This window comes from Vitis riparia, chromosome 1 (genome assembly GCF_004353265.1).
Source record: "Vitis riparia cultivar Riparia Gloire de Montpellier isolate 1030 chromosome 1, EGFV_Vit.rip_1.0, whole genome shotgun sequence".
Taxonomy (NCBI): Eukaryota; Viridiplantae; Streptophyta; class Magnoliopsida; order Vitales; family Vitaceae; genus Vitis; species Vitis riparia.
The window spans coordinates 1,627,603-1,642,037 of record NC_048431.1 but is presented as its reverse complement, the minus strand read 5'-3'; the positions used below and the strand labels follow the sequence as shown (position 1 = coordinate 1,642,037).

The window sequence follows — 14,435 nt, the reverse complement described above, 5'->3', positions numbered from 1 at the left end:
TCGAAAATTATATATATTTAATATTATTAAAATAATTTTCAGTCGCCTTTCATCTTCTTGAATGGTTGCTCGTTTCCCTTGGCTTTACGTTTCTATTGCTTCTCTCTCCAATTAACAACTCGTCTCCAAACCCTGATTTCATCCGATTTTCATCTCAAATTCATCCCGAGTTTTCGATCGTCGTGTCTGGTGGTCACCAAGTTTGAATCCGCTTGCGGCTAAAGTTTCTCAGAATTTGGAATCGGAGGGATAGGTTTGATGCATTTGTCGGAATTGAGTTGCGATTAGGGTTTCGGAGATGGCGGTGTTGTTGGAGGAGATAGCGCAGTCGGTAGAGATATGGTTGAAACTGATTAAGAAACCTCAGCCGTACGTTGACCCCAATCTTGACCCGGTTCTGTTGGTGCCCGGCATCGCCGGTTCGATCCTGAAAGCCGTCGACGACAATGGTCGCAGCGAGCGGGTTTGGGTCCGGATAATCGGTGCCGATTACAAGTTCCGGACTAAGCTTTGGTCGCGATTTGACCCCTCTACCGGTATATTTTCAAGGATATTCTTTTTCTATTTTTCCTAGGAGAAATGGATATTTGTAATTCATGGGGCTTGAAAGATAATTAGGATATCTTCATGGATTATGACTTGTCGTGTTGTTGTTTGGTTTGAATTGGATTGGATTGTTTTGAAGTACTCTTGCTTGGATTTTAGCACGTAAATGTGAGTTTTAAATTTCATCCGAGATGATAAGTAGGAGGCTTGTGGATGACTGTTTCTGTGAGGTGAAGATGATGTGAACGCAAGTTCAAAACTCGATGTGGTCAAATTTTGTCCCTAACTTCAAATTTATTGACAATCTTACTATTATGTCTTTATGCATTTGGGCAAATGGAAATTATTCAAAATCTTAACCAAACTTGCTAGGAAAGGAAAAGAATAGTAAAATTTGTCTGTTTTTCCAGGCAAAGTTTCTGGTTTTCGTGACATTTAAACAGTTCCTACGTTAACTTTCTGGGTAATTATTGGCACTACTTTTTAAAAAGTGAAGCAGGTTCTTGGTGCACTTTCTCAGTTCTTTCCAGAATGACCATTGTTTATTTTTCTTTTTCAATTTACACATCAGAAAACCTAGCCGTCAGTTTGATAAAATTCTCAGCTGGATGCTAAAAATATATATATATAACAAATTGGCTATGTATGTAGTTGCATTCTTATGCACCTTTTTTTGGGTAATTGTTAAAAAACTTCTCCTTTAGTCTGTGTAATGCCATAAGATGAGTGCTGGTTATGGTAGTGATGAAATTTAACTGATCTATACACTACAGTGCCTGTCCATATTCAGTAATTTCTTGAAGTTTTGGAAGAATGCTTTACACTCTGAAGGAGGGGGGGCGTGTAGTATGGAGCCTTCGCCTCCTTTAGAGAGACAAAATGATATTAAAAAGAAAGCAAAAAGACCTTAGCTTCCCTCCCCCCCCCCCCCCCCCCCCCCCCCAATAAATCCATTATTCTTTGCTCCCGCTAGATTGGATTTCTGTCTCTGCACAGCTGTCAAGAGTGTTTATTTATAATGTTTATTAGTGATTTCTGCGAGGTGTGCATTTCCTTTTGTGGATCATTCAATTTTGAATTATGAGTTTTTAGATAACGATAAAAGGCTTCTTTGCGTGGATCAGGTCAAACAGTATCTTTAGATCCAAAAACCCATATTGTGGTCCCTGAAGAGAGATATGGATTGCATGCAATTGATGTCTTGGATCCTGAAATGGTAAGCATGTCTTCACATTTTTTTAATCATTATTAATTAGTATTGCATTTTAGCAAGGGTCCCAACTTTAAAGGCCTAAGGTGCTTTTACCATTATCCTTTCAACATCTGTGCCTTCCCTTTTTTCCTATGAATTTTTATGGGATACTTGATGATAAACTACAGTAGGTGGCTGTTGATAAATATGATGCAGCAGATCACTTACGGACTGGAATTAAATATGTCAAATGGCATCAGATTGTGTCTTCATTTATGCTGGTGGTGATCACTAATGGGAATTGTTCCATCCTTAGAAATTTTATTAGTTCAATCCCGTAGCTTGGTCCATTATGGTAGTTTTAGTCAGCATCCAGAGTGTAATAGAAAGGGCTCTCGGACTGACTCCAAAAATTCTATTGATCAAACTGTATGAAGCAGTCCAAGTTGGGGAAGTGTTAACCTTTTATGTTTACCACAATTTTACTGCCAATTGCCCATAAGACTAACAATGTCCATCAACAGTGTTGTACTTCTTGATAAATTTCCAATGACATGAGAATCGCATCAATTCAATATCATGACCATTCTCATGAAACTGTGGTAGGAACAAGTATATCTTCTATGATTGCTCCGGTCTTCACAGTGACACACCTGGGCATGAAATTTATGAATTCAGTTTGATTTATATGCATTTTAGTTAGCTTTTTCTTGTTCTTTATCTTTGTATTACTATTATTTTTATTATTAGAAAAGTTTTTGTTATCTTATTTTATTCTATTTTTGCTTTTAGTAGATTCACTATATTATTATTACTATTATATTATTATTATTATACTATCACTATTATTTTATTGTTACATTTGCACCATTCCTTCACATCTTTATTACTGTGTATTATTGTTATTATTGTTTTTATTATCAAAAGGGTTTTAGTTATCTTATTGCATTCTATTTTGTCTTTTAATGGGCACATTGTATTATTATTACTATCATTATTGTTTTTGTTGCTATTGTTGTTATCATTATCAGAAGAGTTTTAATTATCTTATTCTATTTTGTCTATTTATAGTCACACTTTATTTTTATTCACTTTATTTTTATTCTTACATGTGCTGCCTTCCTGCACATCTTTATTCTTTGTACTGTGTTCCTTCACACCTTTAAGGTTGAAACCAGTAATGTTGATATAGCAGCATCTAGTTATTAACCATATAGTTAGGATTATAAAATTCCATTTTGAGTCAGCAGACACATGGTCAAAAATGCCGAGGACCAAGGATAACATGAGAAGAAGAAGCGTTTTATAATATTGGAATGCCTTCACCAAACATTTTTTTAAAAATGAAAATGGAATGCCCCTTGTATATGTCCTCTGTACTTTGGTGTACTTTTTGTTATATTAATTTATGCACACCTATCTTTATCTATATTATATATATATATATATATATATATATATTATAAAAAAAATAGTCTTCTGGATCGGAAAAAATTACAACTCATGATGAATTTTAACCATTTCTTTCGTGCAGATCATTGGGCGTGATTGTGTTTATTATTTCCATGACATGATAGTTGAAATGATGAAATGGGGTTTTCAAGAGGGAAAAACACTATTTGGTTTTGGTTATGATTTCCGCCAAAGTAACAGGTATTTGCCTAGCTTTATGTTAAGTTGAATACTCTCGTTTGAATAAATATTTCCTTTCCAATAGATCCATGTTTGCCATTGGTTAGGCTAGTTTAGCAGATTGGTTTGATCAGCTAAATCAACATCCTCGTTGAATTTTTTTGAATATTTTTGCTGGATCATAGTCTGTTATTGTAAAGTGGTTTGTCACTTTTGACCCTAAAGAGTAATGTTGCTGAATGATATAGTAAATAGCTAATGTGAAAAAGCATTTATAAATTAAAATTTGTTCTACTTTGAAATGGTTTCATTTCTTCTGCTTGAAGTTCACTCTCATGTCTGATGAATTGGTGCGACTACCTGCTTGTTTTCTAGGTTTCAGGAAGCACTAGAGCGCTTTGCTGCAAAACTGGAGGCTGTGTACACCGCCTCAGGAGGAAAAAAAATAAACATAATAAGTCATTCTATGGGGGGTCTACTTGTGAAATGTTTCATGAGTTTACACACTGATGTAAGGAATCCATATTCTTTACTTCTTTCTTTTATTTGTTATTTTCTTTCCATTTCAGGAGTTTGGTTTGAGCAGTTCATGTCTTTGTAAATTGTTGCTTCGTCTAGATGCTGTATGAAGTCAATAGTTTTATGTTAATGTTATTTGCTTTGCAGATCTTTGAGAAGTATGTGCAGAACTGGATAGCAATTGCTGCACCATTCCAGGGTAAGGAGCCAATATAACTTGAAAAGGGATGTAAGAAGATTGTAGATGTTGGACAGTGTAAATTTGAGTATCCTGATATGGAAATAAGAATTTTATGTGGCTCAGATTCTACAACTCAACGATTAATTAGTCCCTAAAATTATAAGGTTCTTATAATGGTTGAAAATATATTTTAAACATTTATTTTTTCTAAGGGCAACTATTTTCTATACACAAGTTGCATATAGAAGAAATATTATGAGTTAAAGAGGTGCATTACATTGTAGGAATGTTATCTCTCTTACTGACATTTCTTATACTTTTTAATTGGTGTGGACTAAACAGCCATAACCTTCTAAGAATTCATCTCCATATCTGGAGTCAAAAGTCTGATGGACATTGAATTTTTAAAACTTGTCTGATTAAATTGATGTTTTGCTTTTAAAGTTCCATTTCTACAAATTCATTTGATATGAGAATTGAAAACCTTATTTAATAAAAGTTCTGTCTATGGATCTGTGATTTTGAGAAGTTTGTGTATGAACAGGTGCACCTGGATATATCTCATCGACATTTCTGAATGGAATGTCATTTGTGGAAGGTTGGGAACAGAATTTTTTTATATCAAAATGGAGCATGCACCAGCTGGTATGAGTCTATGACTTCTCTTCAGCACTTGAGTTGTCTATTTCTGAAGTTTTCTGTTTAGCATGTGTATGACAGTATTGAATATCTTTTGTAATTACAACATCTTTATGTTGCTGCTTTTTGTTTGTTACAGATACTGTCTTTCCTTTGCCAAACTTATTTATTTGTGACACCTTTAAAATTAATCACAATGTCAATCACCTATGTGCTTATTCCTTTTATCTGGATCAGCATAGAGAAAAGAAAAACTGTCTAGTGCATATCAAGCAGATTCTGCTGTATGAATGATGTGAATCTGAATGGAGAATAGATTTAATTGTTGTTGTTATTTATCAAAACATGAATTATTCATATGTTTGCATGCTAATCCAACATGATCAATTCTGGTCCCTTGCTTTTGCATCTAGTCTGGAAACCCTGTTGGTTTCAGTTACTGAGCAGAGAAAGAATGAGCATCGCACCTGTAGGAGTACATCTTGTTGACTTGTTGGATATTGCTGCTTGGTTCTGCTAGCATTTTATTCTGCTATTATGCCATGTACAAGAATGTTTTAGCATTTAAGTGACTGTAGAGTTTCTTTTAATTTTCTGATTATTGAATGCGTTGGTTGTTCCATCATAGAGAGTATTTCACTATTGTAGTGGCTCTAATTGTTGGACCCTTTTTTTATTCTGTTTAGTAGTTAATAAAGAGAAGAAAAAGTTGTTTGCTTCATTTATATATTTATTTCTCTTTGCAATTTTTCAGCTTATTGAATGTCCATCAATATATGAATTGATGGCTTGTCCGGATTTTCAATGGGAACACAATCCACTTTTGGAAATTTGGAGAGAGAAGCATGATAAGGATGGTAACTCTAACATTGTTCTGGAGTCTTATTCCCCAGAAGAAAGTGTTCCAATTTTTAAGGAAGCTCTTTCCAGTAATACGGTGAGTTGTGATCTCCTCTTGTGTCAAATGCAGATTAATGGAACTAGAAATAATCTTCAAGCAAGAGAGGATGATACTTTTCTCAAGTTTCTCTCAAGTTTAAGATAGTAAAGTTTGGTGGTGATAATTTCAAACTTGAGCTTTATTTTTGGGATTTGAAAGACTAAAATTTTAAAATTGAAATCCACCATGGAGAAAAAAAAACTTGACTATTCTTAATGGAAATATTTTTCTATTATTGGTAGTGACAATATCTTGGAAAAGAGATCAGGATATCTGCTTTTTTGGTCTGTTTGGAGTATTATCTTACATTTCACATTTTTCATTCTAGGTTAATTACGATGGATTGGACATTCCTCTACCTTTCAATTTAGAGATCTTGCAATGGGCTTGTGAAACACGCAAGATCTTATCTTGTGCTAAGGTTCCTTCTCAAGTTAAATTTTACAATATATATGGGATGAACCTCGAGACGCCTCATAGTGTTTGGTAATGCTTCTTGTATATAATACTTCCCATCTTTATTTGAACCACTTACCATTGTGATTATTTTTTAGATTTGCCTTGGATACACATTCTAAAATAGAAGGTATTGTACGATTCTGGTTGCTTCTACACCTATTTCATCTCTAACATCCACTCATTGCCCTGCAGTTATGGAAGTGTGGAAGAACCTGTTACAGATCTAGAGCAATTAAAATTTGTCCAGGTCATTACCAGTTTCTGAATGCCTATCTCATCGTCATTCCAAATGTTAAGATGGTTTCACTTTTTCTTTTGTTTTTTTATTTTTCCATGTTTCATCTGGAACGGGCGTATGTGCTGGGATATAAGATCTTTTGCTCTTAATAATAAGTTAGAGAACCTAACTTGTGTTTTCATTTTTCAGGCTCAATATGTATGCGTTGATGGTGATGGGACTGTTCCAGTGGAATCAGCAATGGTATGTTAACTTTTCCATCTGGTGTCCTTGTTCATCTAAAAATTTACTTACTGGATTATTTTTATAACCTTTGAACATAATCCATTAAAATATTCCATTTGAAGTGGATATCTTTTTCATGATTTTTGTTTAATTAGATAGAATCTCTCTTGGAACTCCTTTTGTTGGTTACCATGAAAGTTATATTTTGTCAAATGCCATTGCTTTAAAGAGATCTGAAAGGTGCCTAGTCAAATTAACCAAAATTCATATATCATTCTTGCAAACCAAAATTAAAGGAATATTTTATAACTCTTAGTTTATGTTTGGTTTCTGGAAAATTTAAGGGAAAATGCAAGGGAAAGAAACTAGAAAAGAAAAATAAAAGGAAAATAAAAAATAGATTTAAGTTCAATAAATTATTTTTATATGCTACTTCAAACTCATTTAACTTATTCTAACTCTTTTATAATAAGATTAAATAATTCTAAAATGTATAATTTTTTAGCTAATTTTAATTATATTTGATTTTTTTACTATTTCCTATAGTAAAACTAAATATAAGAAAATCATCTTCTTTAATCTTTTTTTCTTTTCTTAGTACTTTTCTAGAACTAAACATGACATTGAAGATAAAAAGGGGAAACGTGATATAATATTGTTTTATAAACAATATATGTGTATGTGTATTAAAGAGGCATATAAGATCATGTCTGGATTATAGGGTTCTTGATCTTGGGTACCAAACTTCATAATTAAAGGAGAGTTTTTGAGTTGATTGGGATATCGAGCTGAATGAGTTATGGAAGTAAACGGTAAACCTATTGTTATATTGATAGCATTTGATGTAAAAGCAACATGAGTGCTGAATATGAGAAAAATGGACAAAAACAAATAAATAACGAACAACATCTGTGGTGATTGTGAATGGGAAAAGTTAAGCCCTTAGCCTATTATTAATGTTCATAATAGATAAAATAATTAATGGAAGGGAAAAGACAAGCTGCCTTGCTGTCCATCTATTATTATATAGTTGTCTTTTTCCAAGCAAGAATGATCTACTTTTTGCTTTCTTGTAACCTAGTTCATATCGGGGCATTATTAACATTTTCAAACATGAACTGGAAATGTCTTTCTAAGCTGCTATTCCATCTTCTTGTTTCCAGGCGGATGGGCTTACTGCAGAAGCAAGGATTGGAGTCCCTGGTGAGCACCGGGGAATCCTTGCTGAACCGCATGTATTTCGGATTCTAAAACACTGGCTGAAGGCAGGGGACCCAGATCCTTACTACAATCCTCTAAACGATTACGTGATCCTACCCACTGCATTTGAAATGGAGAGGCACAAAGAGAAAGGCCTGCAGGTGACTTCCCTCAAAGAGGAATGGGAAATCATCTCTAGAGACTCAAACGATGAGGACAATATCATCATCAACAACGGGAAGCCTCTGGTAAGCTCAATAGCCGTTTCTGATCAGTCATCTCTGACAGAGGCTCGAGCCACCGTCACTCTTCACCCCCAGAGTGAGGGCAAGCGACACATTGAACTAAATGCCATAAGCGTTTCTGCAACTGTTTAAAACCCAGTTGGTGGTGAAAATTTGTCATTAGGTCTGGGATTCAATGGTCTCTACTGTATAGTTGCTATTCCTTCAGTTTGAACTTTGAAGCCGGTATCCCTTGTGTCTCGTGTGTATATAGTGTTTCTGGAAGAAGGGTTTCATGTAAGATCTATTCTGGACAAATTCATTCATGGGATATATGAATATATGCATATATATATATATATATATATAATATTTGTGAAGACTCACTTTTAAGGGAAGCTTTAGTGGGAGCTTCACTTCTTTCTTTTAAAACCTCACTTACTTCAAAGTGCTTTAACAATAATCAACTATCTTTTAAAACCAAGTGGAAAAGTGCTTCTTAATATGTAGAAAGCTGCAATGAGCAGGACATAAAATTAATGATAATTGTGGATTATTTAGTAAGGGTTTTTAAAAATAGTTATTAAAAAAAAAAAAAAGTTTCTTAATCGTTTTCAAGAATAAAATCATGTTTAAAAATTTAAATAAGTAAAATAGTTTTTTTTTTTAAAAATAATTTTGGAAAGTAGTAAAAAATTTTAAATAATTTTTGAAATCATTACTTTTTAAATGTAAATTTTGATGAAAGATATTATTGTTTTTTTATTTTAAAAACAGAAAATATGAACACTTAAATTATTTAAACTTGTTTTTAAAAAATTAGGACATTGTTTACAGTTAGGCGCTTAGTTTTTCAAAATCAGCCATGCCAGTGAAGTTTAGCCTAAACTTGGCCCAATTTGGTGTCATGAATTTGGCCCAGATTGTTCTACTATGGAACAGAACAGGCTGGGCTCACAAGGCCCAAAGTTGGCCCATTCTATGTCAGTGGCAATTACGTAATTTCAGACTCATTAGGGTTTTTGTTATAAAATGAAGAAGTGTATAAAAGCCTCTTACAGCCACAAAACCTAGGGTTTCCATCTAGGAGAGAAAGCGAGCAGGTAGGCTAGGGTTTTGGGTTGTCTCTCTCTCTCAGAGCAGAAATGGTAAAGTTCCTCAAGCAAAACAAGGCCGTCGTCGTCCTCCAGGGGCGTTTCGCCGGTCGGAAGGCGGTGATTGTCCGCTCTTTCGACGACGGAACCCGCGATCGGCCGTATGGGCACTGCCTTGTCGCCGGAATTGCCAAGTACCCGAAGAAGGTGATCCGGAAGGACTCTGCGAAGAAGACGGCGAAGAAGTCGAGAGTGAAGGCCTTCATCAAGCTCGTCAACTACAACCACCTGATGCCCACTCGCTACACCCTGGACGTGGATCTCAAGGACGTAGTCACCGTCGACGCACTTCAGAGCAGGGACAAGAAGGTGACGGCGGCCAAGGAGACCAAGGCCAGGTTCGAGGAGCGGTTCAAGACTGGGAAGAACAGGTGGTTCTTTACCAAGCTCAGGTTCTGAGGTCTTAAGGCTTTCTTTGCTATGAACTCAAATCGGACTTGTTATGTTTTAGGGATTCTGTCTTTTTGATGTGTTATTTTTAAGATGATGGAGATGGAGTTTAGTTTCTGTTTTGAATTTGGTTCAATATTGGTTAAATCTAATATGGTTGCGATTTCGAGTTTATTTGGTTTTGTTAACTATTGGATTCTGTGGTTTGTTTTATAGTTCACGTGCTTGTTCGAAATTAATGGAACCCTTTTTCAGATGCTTTTGGAAAACAAGTGGGATGGACTCCTTTATACCTTTTTTTCGTGAACTTAACACGAATCCCTTTGTTTTAAATAGGGTTATAAGTATGGATGCATTAAAATGAATTGAATGCTTCCATGGTGATGGAATAGCATTTTCATTGTAAACGGGAAATGTGAAGAAAATAGCAGTCCGTTCTCAAATGGTGGTGTAAAGTCATGACTTGGGAATTATTTGTGCTCAGTCGCCCTTGTTCTTTATTGGCTTCTTATAGTAATCGTTTTTCAGATGTTATATGGAGCTGAAGAGACGCCCACCTTTAAACTATTTACCTCCTTAACAGTGCCACCTCTTGTGCTTTGCTAGTCCATGTTTTCTTATTAGGATTTCTGCTTGCAGTAGAGATGGGTACATGTAAGGTTGTGATTTACGATCCCCCTCTCATCTTCTAATTATTGCTTGAGCTGTAAAATAAAGTGCTTGATATGTCATAAGTTCGGACCCCTTCTAGATTGGTGAGTTGATTATATATTCTATCCTATTTCATTTTTTATTTTGTTTCTCTCCTTCTGTCCCTTTTTATCTTTTATTAGCTAGATAGTGTGGATGTTATGGACCTTGGCTAATCCTATTGTTTCAGAGGAAGTAACTATGCTATATTTGATTTATCATGAACCCTACTTTATGGAGCAAGTGAATTGATGTCTCCATGTGATGAGACCACTCAAATCTGTTGGGCCGTTACATGCCTGCTTCTATTAGTTAGGACTAAATGCCTGTTGTAATTTACCATTGTGATTAGCAATTTTACACTTTGAAAGGATTACTCATCCTTCTTTGTTTTTTACCATTCAATGCAATGATTTTCCTTTTTTTTTTTTATGCTTTTAATGAAAAGTACAATGGTATTGAATTAAGATCTGTGTTCTTTCCACTACATGGCAACAAAACCATTTCATTATTTTTTGATGTCAAAAACCAGATGCCACTCCCAAAATCATGGTTATATTAGAAACGGTGGGAAATGTGAATTGTCCTTGGAATATTTAACATTTTCCTGAAGACTGGTTTTGTGCTGACTTGGTTCTTTGCCACAACTTGTACACATTTTTTTTTTTGTTTTTAAAATTTTTAATTCTTCCGTTTTGCTTTTATTCCTCACTACACACACGTGCATGTGCACACACAACCACAGCCTACATGAAACACCGCTCAATTTCTTTGTTTTGTTTGGTTAGGAGGTAGAATTCGCCTTTTGTTGGGTTTTATCTACTTCAATTGGATTGAGTAAACCCTTTTAAATATGTAATATTGGTAGGGATGGGTGGGTGGGTATAGAGTAGGGGTGACAATTCATATTAGTGGGTCGTGTTCGTGTTGTGTTAAAACTTAGGCATCCTACCATATAGGCATTGACATGAATAATAATCAAGTTAAAAACATAAACTCAAATACCACCTAATTATCAAATAGGTAGCATGCCGTGTAACCCATTTAATAATTTGGTCCTATTTAATAATTATATTGAATTAGGTCTTGTATTAATATATATAATTGATGTCTCAATCAAACATGTTTATAACTCAATTGACCTATTTATTTAAAATGAATTTATGAGTCAAATCCTACTAATGATGATACCTTGAATTTATCCAATGTTGGTTGTTGCTGGGTGGTTAGCATCTCGAGGTTTGGGTTTACATGGAGAGTCCTAAGGGCTTGGCCATGAAAGGTTCCTTGGTTATATAAAAAAAAAGTTATAATTAGCTTAATCGACATTATTATTAAATGGATCAATTAGGGTCAAATTTGTGTTATGCAAGTTGATTTAAAAATTACTTATTTGTTAAATGGGTTAAGCGGGCGGGTTGACACGAATTTGATCCGAAGTTGATTACACTCGATTCAAACCTGTGAAAAGCGTGTTGGGTTCAGGTCGGGTATCACACTTTGTCACCCCTAGTATGGAGTTCTTTAAGTTAGTAAGCTCGATAGGAACTAAATAAATCCCTAATCAGAATTTAAGAACTGTGTTGAAATTGTGGGGTAGTTGGTATTGCTTGGAGTGGGTTTAATCTCACCCCTAACTGTGTGAGATTGTTTAATACTACCCAAATTAAACAAGCCTCTTACCCAAACTTCAGAGCTTGTGTCATAGCAAGGGCTCTATTTTAAAGAATTGCCTGATCTTATGATCAAATAGTATTAAACACTGTACTATGCATGATAACTTGAACATAAGTTGTTTCTGAGGTCATGCATCCATTGATTGTGATAGTCACATGCAGCAAGAAATAATAATATAGGACATTGATGGAGTCTCAGCTGGATTCTTTGGGTTGATGTTCAAAAGATATTTAGTTTGATTGTTCTCAGCCTGGCCCGGGATTGTATAGGGCATATTAGTGTGGTCGTCTTTCATCCTTCCTTGCCCATGTCCCAGGAAAAGTGGGTAATACTGCTAGTTTTCTGTGATCTAATTGAGGTTTCTTTCATTTTTTTCATCTATCCTTTTCCCCTGATGGATAATCATGAACTTGACGTTCTGGCTGTTGGCCTGTATTTTTATCTTTGTAGCCATTTGGATTCTCGTCTGGTATACTTCACATAGAGAATCTCGCTAATGCATTGCTATATATGAGGCAGCCACTATAAGCTTTGCTATATACTTCATTGGGCTGTTGAAATGATCTGCATAAAAGGCAGAAATAGGTGTATGCGTTAATCATTGGCTTGGGCCTCTCCATTCAAATAGACAAACTGACTTTTATATGCCATTGCTTTCTATTGAGATTTAGGTCTGGTGTTAGAATAATGGACTATTCTTTCACAAGCATTTGAAACCCTATCATGGGGGTTGTGAGAATCAATCCCCTAGGAATAAGAGAATGAACTGAGAGGGGTGGTGATGGAGTTAGAAGTGTTAACAAATTAATAATTGCTCTCTCAAGCTCAATCCCATGCCTTTACCTATTAGCTCAATTCTGCACTTCCCCTGCCTCCATTTCTTTGATTTGGTAAGGGGGTGGATGATGCAATTCCTCACTTTCCCCCAATAGGGAAGATGATTCGGTAATGTTAAAGAACAATATATTAATTGGATTCAAACCCCTTTCTTTGCTAGAGTGAGATGGTGTGTTGGCAACAAAGCAAAGCCTCATATCCAACCTGATTCTCTCTTTTGGCCGGCGCTCATTGCTTCTTGGCCTAAGTAGCTGTTATTTTATTAGTACTGACCTACATCATTCCCTTGCATTCTCCTACCAAAATTTGCTCCTACCGGTTGGTATACTTTTTCTCAAGGGTCATGATTTGGTTACCCATAAACTCCGCAATGAGGTTATTTTTTTGAAAGAATGGGCTTGATTGAGAATTCTGTCTCATGGCTAATATAATACTAATTTAAGGTTGCCGTCGAAGAACTGCGGTCTCTGGTTAGACCAGATCAGATTAATGATCAACACCTTTAGCCTATTGGTTAAGGCATTTTTTTTCCCTTATCTTTATGTAAAATTCGAGTAGGAAAACCAATCTGAAACAGTGTATTATAAAAGAATGCATACAACATGTAAATCGTCTATACTGTGAAAGAATTCATAAATGACCTTATACTAAAAGGTCCATATCTCACATACACCCGAGAAAAAGAATTGGGAAAGAAATGTGATTCAGAGTCCTCAAAAGCACATATCCAAGAGGCAGCAGCAACACAAAGCAGCACAACTGCAGTTCAGAAAAAAGGGAGATCATTCAAATTGTTATGAATATATATATATTTGATAAATAAGAAGGGAGATCTTTCAAATTGTTGTTTTTGATTCATATGCATATGGAGAGAGGGAGAGGGCGTGGAGATGCTTACCATCCCCTGCAGAAACCACTTCCTCTGTGATTACTTCTTGCTGGAGGTGGAGGAGGTTGATGGCCATTTTTCATGGGATAAGCAACTGGGGGTGGAGCCACATATTGGGCTTGAGGGTACCCTTGTACCGGCGGCGGATAGGATCGGGGTGGCCGCGGGGGTGGATAAACCACACTGTGTGGTGGGGGATAAGCTGCAGGTGGTGGCTGGCCCGGCGGCGGGTACGGTGCTGATGGAGGAGGATACACCACTGCAAAACAAAATTTAAAGGAAGAAAAAAGAACCCATTAATGAAATCTGATTATTGAAGACTAGCCGAGAATTAAGAAGTAATACAAATAGAGTCCATATACCATGGGACAACAGAACTCACCTGGACCTTGGTGATGGCCGTGTTGGGTCATGGCTGTGAAATCTTCCTGAGAAGAGAAGAGTAGGGAAAGAAGAAGAGCTGTCTGGTTCTGAAATAGGGGTGGTTTGTGTCTGCTATTTAAGATGATAACGGAGGGCAGATTCACAGAGTGGAACCATTCTCATATGGCAGCTTCAAACACGGAAACCATGGTCATTGGGCAGGTTACCATCCATCTCAATGCTTGGAAATCAGGAAAGTCGAGGGCAGCTTCATGGGGAGTCCGTCTCCTTCTAGATGACTGCGTAAGAAAGTCAGGAAAAAAAAACCATTAACCAATTGTTTGATGCTCCTCAAAGTCCTTCCATCTCTGCCATTGGAGCTCATGAATATTCTTAATGATATCATGTGAAATCAGGTGTACTTCATTTGGGTATTTAGA

General features: G+C 35.8%; 3 protein-coding genes across 3 annotated transcripts; 2 read left to right on the top strand and 1 right to left on the bottom strand.

The window, feature by feature from the left end:
- The first annotated feature begins 42 nt into the window (after nucleotides 1–42).
- Nucleotides 43–8,360, top strand: LOC117919256 (lecithin-cholesterol acyltransferase-like 4). The gene is made up of 11 exons (XM_034836393.1): nucleotides 43–536; nucleotides 1,671–1,762; nucleotides 3,273–3,391; nucleotides 3,746–3,881; nucleotides 4,037–4,088; nucleotides 4,615–4,715; nucleotides 5,464–5,646; nucleotides 5,978–6,135; nucleotides 6,301–6,355; nucleotides 6,536–6,589; nucleotides 7,735–8,360. The coding sequence occupies exons 1-11, from the start codon at nucleotides 299–301 to the stop codon at nucleotides 8,146–8,148; spliced, it is 1,602 nt and encodes a 533-aa protein (XP_034692284.1). The 5' UTR covers nucleotides 43–298; the 3' UTR covers nucleotides 8,149–8,360.
- Nucleotides 8,361–9,057: 697 nt separating this feature from the next.
- Nucleotides 9,058–9,727, top strand: LOC117924927 (60S ribosomal protein L27-3). The gene has a single exon (XM_034843670.1). The coding sequence runs from the start codon at nucleotides 9,141–9,143 to the stop codon at nucleotides 9,546–9,548; it is 408 nt and encodes a 135-aa protein (XP_034699561.1). The 5' UTR covers nucleotides 9,058–9,140; the 3' UTR covers nucleotides 9,549–9,727.
- Nucleotides 9,728–13,298: 3,571 nt separating this feature from the next.
- On the bottom strand, nucleotides 13,299–14,296 carry LOC117922167 (cysteine-rich and transmembrane domain-containing protein WIH2-like). The gene is made up of 3 exons (XM_034840205.1): nucleotides 14,015–14,296; nucleotides 13,642–13,891; nucleotides 13,299–13,502 (listed from the first exon to the last, which is right to left on the bottom strand). Exons 1-3 carry the CDS (start codon nucleotides 14,043–14,045, stop codon nucleotides 13,457–13,459), a joined length of 327 nt encoding a protein of 108 aa, XP_034696096.1. The 5' UTR covers nucleotides 14,046–14,296; the 3' UTR covers nucleotides 13,299–13,456.
- Between the last annotated feature and the right edge of the window lie 139 nt (nucleotides 14,297–14,435).